Below are 10,509 nucleotides of genomic sequence, written 5' to 3'. Positions count from 1 at the left end.
AAAGAAATACAAAAACTCAATGTGAATTGTTTTTAATTTATTTATCCATCCATCTTTCAGTGCAAAACAAATTTCAGACATTCAAAAGCAACATTTGAGATTATAATTAATCTCAAACCAAAGGTGTGGTAACATATGTATCATCATCTTATTGGCACTGTAGAAATTGGCACTGAGACGATGAGAACATTGCTGAGACACCACCCAACATCTTATTCCTGATAAAGGAGATGCTGCCCCCTTGTGGACTGTATGGTGTCCCGAATATGCTGCAACATGGTTTCTGGCTGCAAAGTCAAAGTCGAATGATCCAGCCGCTTAAAGTCTTCATTGCAGAGTAGACATTCAATTACGTAAGCCACTCTCTGTAGGTCGAAGGCAGCATGGTAAGGTCCAAGTGTGGTGAGGGTCTCTGAGAGATGCCGCGGGTAATCAGAGGACTCCCCAGAGGAACAAGCATTCAGGAAAGTCATTCGGTTGTCGGCAATGATTTTCAGGAACGAAGCAAATTCTGCATAATTAATACCAGAGCAGGCCTTCATAATAACCTGAAAAGTAAAACAACAATGACTTTAAATGTGACATTGCAAACATTCACGGCAGCAGCGTGTTTCTAGAAAGCATGCAGGCTGAACAGTCTGGTCTCTGAAGTACCTGGCAGTGCTGATGCCACGAGTCCATCGTGTTTCTCCACTCATCTATCTCCTTTTGAACAGACGATAGCTCGTTCTGAAGGAACTGCCACATGATGTCTACGTTGCAGCCATTCAGCCAGTTATGATTAATAGATATGGTGTCCTCCTGTAACAAGAACATTAAAGAAAGAGAATCCCCATGTCCCAATTAGATAACAGACCATGATGCATGATATGTCATTACAAGTAGATATTTTAAAATCTCAACTGCTTGGATTCTGTTGCCTTCACAGTTCTTACCAGATTATAAACTTGATGATGCCAGCCGCTGGGCACGAAAATGATTTCACCTGCCTCTTGAATAATTTCAAGAGGTTGACAGGCTTCTTCAGAGTGTGGAAAAAGACCTCTGTCTCGAAGATCAGCTGATGTTACATCATAAGGGAGGTTGCCGTGAGTGTCGCGTAAAAACTCCTCCTGACCTGGAGGATACAGGAGCCATTTCTTCCTGCCACAGATGTTTGCAGACCAGCTGTAGGAGCGGAACACATCTGCGTGGAACGGGGTCCTGGAGACGAGAAGGAGCATCTGATTGATAAGATTCTTCACAATTACATTAACACTAAATCTATTCAGACAATTTATTTACCTGACAAATAAAAATAAATATTAATTCCGGGTTTTGCAAACATCATTTTAAGTATTTCATACCATGAGCCCTTAGGTCCCATGTAGACAAATCGGTAGTCATCCACTTCAAGTGTATCCCAGTATTCATTAAGCCAGTCAGAAGAAAAGAAGACTGGTGTGGTGTAAACATTATGCTCTGGAAAGTCCCTGTAGAACCATAATAATACATTCATCATCAGTAGTTACATATAATGCACACTGTGCTGTATGAAACAGATAAAAATCCATATGAATGAATACCTTGCCATGTGCCAGTCTTTAAGATAAAGACATCCTTTAGGTGATGAATGGCCATTCTGGATGTAATCCTTCCAGTATTGTATAAACTCTTTGAAAGGCATTACTTGTTTAGGGTTTGCATTGTACTCCTTTGCATTGCAGTTTGCAACAGGAACAGGAGTCTCATCTGTGACAAAAGCACAAAACACATGACACATGTTACAGTAACATTACACGACACCAGTGATTGCAGCAGCTGCATGATGATGATGATGATGATGATGATGATGATATGATAGTTGGTTATGGTATTAGTAATAAACCAAATTTACCAAACTCCTGCAGCAGTTTCTGGAAATCAGGCTTCCCCTCCTCAGACACCCATTGTCTCCTACACTTCCAGTCCTCTGTAAACCTTCTGGAGAACATACATGGGTGATTGGGAAGCAAGTATTTCTTGAAAAACTTGGAATAGCTCAGCTCTCTGTCGATGTAATCTACGAAATGTGAAGAGCAGAACTGTTCATAGGACAGCCTTGGTATTTTCACCAGGCTGCAGCAGTTGCGGTACGCCTCCCTGTCCATAGTGTTAACAACGAGACCTCAGCTAGTATGTATAGTATTCACATAAATGTATTTAACACGAACACTTTATGTATTTTTTGTTGCTAAATAAAAAAAAGAAACCCCCCCCACCGCCCTAGCTAAAAAATAAATACGCTGCAACAGCCCTTTCTCTCTGGGAATGACACGTTTCTAGCCGGACGGTAAATACAGCTGCGCTCCAGCGTGACGTCACTTCCGTAATCAACATCAGCGGTGAGAGTATTGTGATGCTCAGCCCCAAATGCTTGTCGGGGGTGTTTTTTTTGCGGTGTAATAATTGCACACACGAAGAAGTGGTGATGACGTCATAATGGTGCATTAGTGAGGGTAGGTTAGTTGGATTGAAAAGGTCTGAAGCCAAGGATCCCTCATTACAGTCTGAACACCTCAGCTGAGCTCACATCTGCTGCCAGGATCCCTCATTACAGTCTGGAGAAAGTATGTTCATTATTAGGACAGAGTGATCACTGAGTACAATGTCCTTTGTTGTGTTTTTAAACAGTTAATAGTATGTGTATAGTACGTAACATGCACCCTAATACTTCATCTTATATGTCCTTCTAGGTGAATCAGTGTATCTCCTTCCAAAATGAGCAGGGACGTTCCTATCCACAGCTGGTCCGGCTCCTACTACATCAACAGTGAGAAGCGGTGGGAAAATGGCACTCTGTCCATCACCAGGACCATGGTGCGCTTCGTCTCCAGCCAGAGTAAAGAGAGTCTGGCCGGCTTCCGCCTCTCCAGGATCATGGATATAAAGATGGAGTCGTCCAGTTTTATCTTCAGCACTCTTACGGTGCTTGAAGAGGGCAACGTGAAACACTGGTTTGGTTCCCTTAAGCCCAACAGGGTGGTGGTTTATAATGTGTTAGAGCATTTCTGGAGAGAACGCCTTCTGTCCCCCAACTCAGAAACCCGGGGGGCCGAATGCAAGCCCTCTAAAGGCAGAGAGCTGATCAACCTGGTGGCAGGGTCCCAGAGAAGAATGGAGGACACCGGCGTGGTCCTCAGCAACCAAGGAGAGCAGTTTGACAATATGATGCAGGGGCTGGAGAAGATTGACTCGGATCTGGGCGTGGCTGATAAGTAATTATCTAAATATTTTCCTGATGATATTATGCACTTTTTTTTTATTTGGAAGACTTGTTCATATTTTATTCTAATGATGTTCCATTACATTACAGTACATTACATTACAGTCATTTAGCAGACGCTTTTATCCAAAGCGACTTACAGGAAGTGTATTCAACATAGGTATTCAAGAGAACTACTAGTCACCAGAAGTCATAAGTGCATCTCCTTTCTTAAACAAGCATCTAAGAGCATAAACCAGAGCAAAAGTATAGTGCAGAAGCAAATTACTACGAAAACAATAATTGCAACAAACTAATACAAATATAATAAGTGCTACAAACTAATAGCAATAAACTAAGATGAATACAATAAGTGCAGTAAGTGCAACAGACTAAGATGAATACAATAAGTGCAACAAACTAATATGAATACAGTAAGTGCTGAGTGGAAGGCTCAGGGTAGTACTTCTTGAAGAGGTGAGTTTTCAGCCTGCGCAGCGACTCTGCTGTCCTGACGTCAGTGGGGAGTTCATTCCACCACTGAGGGGCCAGGACAGGAAAAAGCTGTGATCGGGTCGATCGGCCGCAGGGACCTCCAGATACAAAAACAGGCCCCAATATAATAGTGAAACAACTAATACGCCCATGATTTCTCCCTTTCCCTTTTAACTCTGTTGCAGACTTTTGTTGGAGCTGGAGTCTCCCTCCTGGTGGCCTTTTGGTAAACTCCCCTGGAAGACCCAGCAGGAAGCCAAGGCTGAGGATGCTGCACGAGCTGCAGCTGCCGCAGCTTCTGCAGCTGGCAAAGGGTCCGGTAGAAATAAGGTGATCGCAAGCATCCCTGCTGTAGTGACCAAAGGCGGGACCTCTGACTTAAAACCCGGATGCTTGGTGGTGCTGGTCTCCTCGCTGGAGGTGCGAGACACAAACTGCCAACTCATTCACCGCTTTGAACGAAATGAAATCGATGAGATCCGGGTGCACAGTCCGTACGAGATCACTGTTAGACAGCGGTTTATTGGGAAGCCAGATATATGCTACAGGTTCCTGTCTGCCAAGATGCCGGAGGCAATGTCCGTGTTGGATATGCAGTACAAAAAGAAAGTGGAGTTCACTAGTGAATACGCTGCTTTCAAAGCAACTCCAGTTTCATCTCCGAGTGGCACTGAGGGGCCAAACTGGAATGAAGGTAAGGCATGGTTAATATAAATAAGGTCTCCTTCACTTTCCATGTCTAGTATGAAATCGACCACTAAGTGGCAGTAAAGCTCTATGTTTCCACCTCTGTATATTTATAGGTGTGTTGCCACATGTAAAAACATTTCATCCCCATGCTTTTTGGACACGGTTACGGGTGTCTCTCCTTGACAGATATTTTGTTTTGATGAGTCACTTCATCCTGATTGCCTCAGTAACTCTGAGTTTACTGTCTGGTTTCCTCATAAACAACATATGCACTCTGCACTTTTTCACCATCTCCACCCATGGAGTCAGGTTTGCTGCAAAAGTGCCAAGACACAGAGCTCCCACTGGAGGTCCCAGCGGGAGAGCTGTCCCAGTTGCAGGTGCACGTTCTCCAGCCATCTGTCAGTCAGGCTGAGGCCCAGGAACTCAAACAGGTGAGAACTGTGTCAATATATGACTTCATTTTAGATTTTTTCATATTTGTATGATTATGTTTATTATAGTAAACGACCCTATGATTTTAGTGACATGTATTTTAAAAGTTCCACTCCAACCCACAATTAACCATAATGATTTTTATTTTTCATCCTGTATGATTAAAATGTTATTTAGTGGGACCACAAACCAAACTCCATCCTGGATTTAAGAGAAGGGAAGAAACCTGTTCAGTCATTTGGTCAGACTTTACAACTTCTTTCCATTCAGAACCTCTCAACACTGAGAAATGTTACAGACATGGTCTGTGGTGGCAAGACCTTCACAGTGACGCAAATTCAGACCTATGATGAAGGCGATTTTTATTCCAGGTTCTGTTCTTAGAATAAAAATTTAATGTAAAACCTCTTCAGTAAACTACTTTCTTTTTTTCATGTTTAGATACGCATCACATACAGATCATTTAAATTATTAAATTAACGTTTACTTCGTGAGAGGCTCTACAACCTGGCGCAAAGATTATATTACAGTTTACTAGGTATGTAAAATAATGTTACCGATTCCAACGCAGAAGTGACAAAACCATCTTTGCAATGAATGAGCTGTAATCAGACAGACAGAACATTTCTGTGGCCCATACAGATTCATATTTGAAAGTTTAAAAAAAAAAATCTATGATTGATATATTTGCAGATTTTCTTCTTTACTTACTTGTTACATAAACAAGGTAAGGTGTATACAGAATATTGGGGTCAACAAGTACAATGCATTTGCTTGCAGCCTTGTATGACCCACCTTTTGATGCAGTGTTTTCCTTGTGGTTTAGTTTCTTACCAGTCCTCTTTCATGATGCATTATTTTGTCGACCCGCAGCATAACCCTTATCTCGAACGTGGCAATGTTAAGACTTAAGACCTCATTAGTTAATTATTGTTCATAATAACACCGTACAATGTTTCACTGTTGTCTTATAATCTTTTTTCAGACAAATTAATCACAGCAGCGACAGCATTAGCCCAGGCTGGCTTCATAAGTGTTCATAAATGGCGTATTGTCTACAGCTGACAATGGTTCAAACTTCAAAGGCTGCCAATTTGGACTTAGTGCTCTGCTTCTGTACACACCCTACTCTTAATGTAATTCATGCCAAGATTAGAATCTACAGCGGTTCAACTTGTACAGAGGGGCACTCAGTTTGATATCCTGCAGTAAGTGCTTTAGTAAATATTCCCCTTTGTCCCAAACATTTTAAACCAGTATTATTGTTTGAGGATGGAAATTCCTAATTTGATAAAAGCACAAACTGGTTTACTCATTCATAGAATTCATGTGCTGTATTTTTTTCTGATAATTCACAGACCTGAAATGTCACACTCACGCACAAGACTAGCATTTTAGCTCGTGTTTTTTTTCTATCATTTCTAGCCTAAATGTTTAATTTAAGGGCTTTCTACATGACTTAAGTCCTGGAACCATCGTATAAGCAGCAGCTAAAAATATTCATTTTTCTGTGTTTTTCTATGACACACTAAAACTGTGAATGTTAACTCCAATGTGCGTTTCTGTCATGTTCTCCCGGTTGACATAGTAAAGTCGCAGACCTGAGTGAGCAAATACAGTCGTTCCTCGGTGTGTATTGACACACTATCTGTTTTTCAAACTGCTGTCTGGAACTGTTTCTGTGCTCAGTTGCAATGTCCGGCCAGTGAAAACTGACATAATGTCGGTGGGTGTGTGAGCGCATGTGTAGCTTAACATAATATTAAACCACGGTGGTGGGGGTTGGGGGAGTGTTTATTAGATTTAGCTTGGCACATCACTTTGTATTTAAGTTGTTCCATCAACCATAACATACACAGTTGTTGGACCATAGAGATGTAGTCGCAGTATTCCTTAAAACCACTGAGAGCTGAAAACAAACAGTATTGTATGATTTCAATGATCCCAGGAGATAAGCCAGAATTTCTCTCTGAATATCTTCTCAAGCTTAATATACTGCATAATGAGGAACATTATCATATCTGCCACATGAGGAGATGTTATTGCATCCTGGTTTGTGTTGAAAGTTTCTCCTTCATCTGCAGACATTCAGCAGCAGGCCGTTGTCTAAAAAAGAAAACTTCACAATGAAGAAAATGTTCATTCTTACATGCTCTTTCTCTGTTTCACTAACACACTCACTTCCGAACTCACTGACCCCATCCTTAAACATCTTCACATATGTTCCACATGTTCCACCCTGCAACTGCTTTTTTTCTGTAGGTTTCGGTATTTAATCTCCTTTTATTTGTGTCTTGCTCCTCAGTTGTCCATGTTCACTAGGGGCTAGTGTGCTATTCAAACAACGGCTGTGTGTGTGTGTGTGTGTGTGTGTGTGTGTGTGTGTGTGTGTGTGTGTGTGTGTGTCTCTACAAGTATGAACATTTTGGATTGTGTGTGTTTGTGCAGATGCTGATGCAGCTGAAGAACCTTGCCCTGGAGGCAGAGACGGAGCTGGAACGGCAGGATGAGGTTCTGGACGACCTGACCAGCTCCACTGACAGAGCAACCATGCACATAGAGAAGCACACCTGCCGCATGAAAAGACTGCTGTAGCTCTGACGGTCCGGCAGACACATGCGGTCAACATGTTGCTCCTGAGAAAATGCACCGTACGCTTCCTCGTTGCCCTCCAGGATTTGGTAGAAAAGAGAACCGCGGAAAACAGCGGTAAGGACTTGCATTTCAAAAATACTTCATAGGATTTTTGTTCCTTTATAATAACATGGGTTCAAGTATCAGTGATTTCTGGGAAGTGCAGCAAATTTTGCTCAATACTAAAGATGTTCACCAATATCCCTGAAATTTGCAGATTGTGATTAAGATCTTGCGCTTTGTGGAAATATAAATCTATATCTTTGTTTTTTAATTCATTAATTTATTTGAAGTAATCCAAACACGTATGACTGTATTAAATGATCCATCTTTATTAAAGGTAGAGTCCGCACTCTGCCCTCTGAATGTGCTTCCTGAAGTGCTAACTAAATAACTGACCCGATCACCACTTGGTTCGGATTCTGTGGAAAGAAAGGTGTGCTCTGAAAAAATGAACAATAGGTTAAATAACCAAAGTGGGCCCCCTGATTGCCCACCCAGCACTCGATTCAGTTCCTGGTAGTGGTGCTTTGGGTTGGTTTAGCCTGGTGTATCCCTATTGCAATGTTCTTAGTGGGAAGCCTGTGAGGGATCAAATTCTCATCGGTGCACTTGGGACTCCAGCTGATTTTTTGAGGCACCGGGTGGGATTTGGGGGGAATAGCTCGAATCCTCATTGCATCTCATGCTCCTGATGACTTTGTGTGTATCAGAAGAGACAAACAGATGTTTACGCTTTACCCGGGTCCAGTATGAGACACCAATGACGATGACAGTGACGGGCTAAATGGACATTTGAAAGTAACTAGCCCATTTATTCTCTCTGCACAAATTAGTTTATAACAAACTGCATGTTGTTCCATGGCAATGTAGTAAAATGTAAAAGACTGGAGGATTACCTCGTGATGTAAGTTGGGTTCACAGATTTACCAATAACAAGATTTGCAAGTAATATAAAAAAAAGTTTTCCAGTGTCATCGCAGTGATATCTGTGTTTCTGATATACATGTACTGACATTCTCCCTTTTTAGAACCTTTACTGTCCCGGTGACTTGTCTTTCTCAGGTCCTACAGTAGGTGTCACTTATCCATCCCTGTGGCTTAATGTTGCATGTCTCAATATTGCTGCCTTGTATTGCATCAAGTGAAAATGACCCATCCTTACCAATATATAAAATAAGACTGTATATGTGAAACTTAGTTCTGGGAAAACAGAACATAAACACTCTGTTTGTTTTCAAATATTATACACAAAATACTCCATATTAAGGTCCATATCTACTGTTTATGTCTTGCTAAAGATTAATAATATTCTAGCTCTTGACAGACATATTGTATTGTAATTATGTGATTTTATTGTGGTCTGTTATCACTCTTAACTTAGCTGGAATTAAAACTTAAAATGTCTGTACCATGTTTTTAAAAATCATGATTTCTGTGCTGTATAGTGGCTGCTCTTTGCTAAATTTATCCCAACACTTGATAAAACTAAACGATAAGCTCTAAATATAAAGGGAAAAGTACACCTGCATCGCTCTCAAGCAAACAAATTAATAGATAAAGCAACACAACTGTCATTGTAAGTATTGGAATGAATTCTTTTTCATTAATTCAGCTAGGAAGTCGTCACCATTGAAAGTCTGTAATGGCATAATTTGCAATAAAGAAATCTCAGATTATAAGTAAAATCAGTGTTTGTTTATTTGAATTATTTTGTTGTTTAAAAGCTTTTATACACTTTTATTTTATATGATAATGGATCAGATTATGTGTATCAGGCCAATATGTGTATGAGTATTTGTCAGTCGCCACAAGGAAGCCACATCGTACAGCTCCTTTCAGGTCTGGGTTTTAACGTCTTTGAGCTTATTGTTTTGTTTCACTCAGCATTTTTAGCTGCAGCAGCATTTTTTTAATCCAGTTTGTAACTATTTTTCAGTATAATACACATAAACTGTATTGTAAAGAGTATTTTTATCACCTTAACCACCTAAGGGATAAGCAGTTAACGATCTAAAGCGTTAGCAGCAACCAGCATTGTTTAAAATGTGTCCATAATTACAAACTAAAAGATACAAGGCTTAGCCATCTTTGTTCTACAAGATATTGTAAAAAAGTGCTGTTTTCACCATCAGTTTATTACCTATTTCCATCAACAAATGTCATCAAGTATAATTCTCATTGTATATGTTGTCCATTCAGAAAGTATTCAGACCACTTCATTTCATTTTCTTCACATTTTTTTTTATGTTGCAGCCCTATGCTAAAATTGTTTGTATTCATTTTTCCCTTATCAATCTACAATCAATACCCCATGATGACAAAGCAAACACTGGGTTTTATGAATTTATGAGTTTTCAGACCCTTTGCTGCCTCCCATTAATCTTGATCACCTTTGAGACGTTTCTACACCTTGGTTGGAGTCCACCTGTGGCAAATTCAATTGATGGGACATGATTTGGAAAGGCACACGCCCTCTCTATTTAAGGTCTCACAGCTGATTGATCTCATCAGACCAAAAACCAAGCTATGAGATCAAAAGACCTTCATGCTGAGCTCGGAGACAAGATTGTGTCGTGGCAAAGTTCTGGGGAAGGCTGCAAAATATTCTGCTGCATTTAAAGCACAGTGGCCTCCATAATTCCTAATTCAAAGACGTTTGAAACACTCTGTGTGCAGAAGGAAGCCTCTCCTCAGTGAAAGACACATGAAAGCCTTCTTGGAGTTTGCAAGAAAGCACTCTCAGGATTGGGACTAGTCAAAGCTGAAGGAAAGTTAAACAGAGCAAATTACAGAGATATCCTTAATGAAAACCCGTCCGGGGTGCTCGGTGCCTCAGACTTGAAGTTGAAGGTTCACCTTCCAACAGGACAATGCAAAGCACACAGCCAAGATGACAAAGGAGTTTAAGCTTAAGGGCGACTCTGTGAATGTCTTTTAGTGTCCCAGCCAGAACCCGTATTTGAACCCTATGAAACATCTCTGAAGAGAGCGGAAAATGGCTTTCCACTGACTGTCCCCATCCAACCTGA

The 10,509-nt window shown here is 40.8% G+C and overlaps 2 protein-coding genes across 4 annotated transcripts; one reads left to right on the top strand and one right to left on the bottom strand.

Moving 5' to 3' along the window:
• Positions 1-51: 51 nt before the first annotated feature.
• On the bottom strand, positions 52-2,244 carry jmjd4 (jumonji domain containing 4). The gene is made up of 6 exons (XM_054596531.1): positions 1,877-2,244; positions 1,566-1,731; positions 1,347-1,472; positions 936-1,203; positions 655-801; positions 52-548 (listed from the first exon to the last, which is right to left on the bottom strand). The coding sequence occupies exons 1-6, from the start codon at positions 2,127-2,129 to the stop codon at positions 213-215; spliced, it is 1,296 nt and encodes a 431-aa protein (XP_054452506.1). The 5' UTR covers positions 2,130-2,244; the 3' UTR covers positions 52-212.
• A 114-nt stretch (positions 2,245-2,358) lies between these two features.
• Positions 2,359-9,146, top strand: snap47 (synaptosome associated protein 47). Of its 3 annotated transcripts, none has more exons than XM_054596154.1 (5): positions 2,359-2,588; positions 2,715-3,236; positions 3,904-4,412; positions 4,718-4,842; positions 7,292-9,146. In XM_054596154.1, the coding sequence occupies exons 2-5, from the start codon at positions 2,740-2,742 to the stop codon at positions 7,436-7,438; spliced, it is 1,278 nt and encodes a 425-aa protein (XP_054452129.1). In that variant the 5' UTR covers positions 2,359-2,588; positions 2,715-2,739; the 3' UTR covers positions 7,439-9,146. The 3 variants fall into 3 exon arrangements, with proteins under 3 accessions (XP_054452129.1, XP_054452130.1, XP_054452131.1); XM_054596155.1 differs by having other exon boundaries at positions 4,714-4,842; positions 7,292-7,379; XM_054596156.1 differs by lacking the exon at positions 7,292-9,146 and adding an exon at positions 5,021-5,105 and having other exon boundaries at positions 4,714-4,842.
• The last annotated feature ends 1,363 nt before the right edge of the window (positions 9,147-10,509 follow it).

Source organism: Anoplopoma fimbria, chromosome 3 (assembly GCF_027596085.1).
Source record: "Anoplopoma fimbria isolate UVic2021 breed Golden Eagle Sablefish chromosome 3, Afim_UVic_2022, whole genome shotgun sequence".
In the NCBI taxonomy this organism is placed as follows: Eukaryota; Metazoa; Chordata; class Actinopteri; order Perciformes; family Anoplopomatidae; genus Anoplopoma; species Anoplopoma fimbria.
Note: the sequence above shows the minus strand (reverse complement) of the source record. Positions and strands in the feature narration are given on the sequence as shown.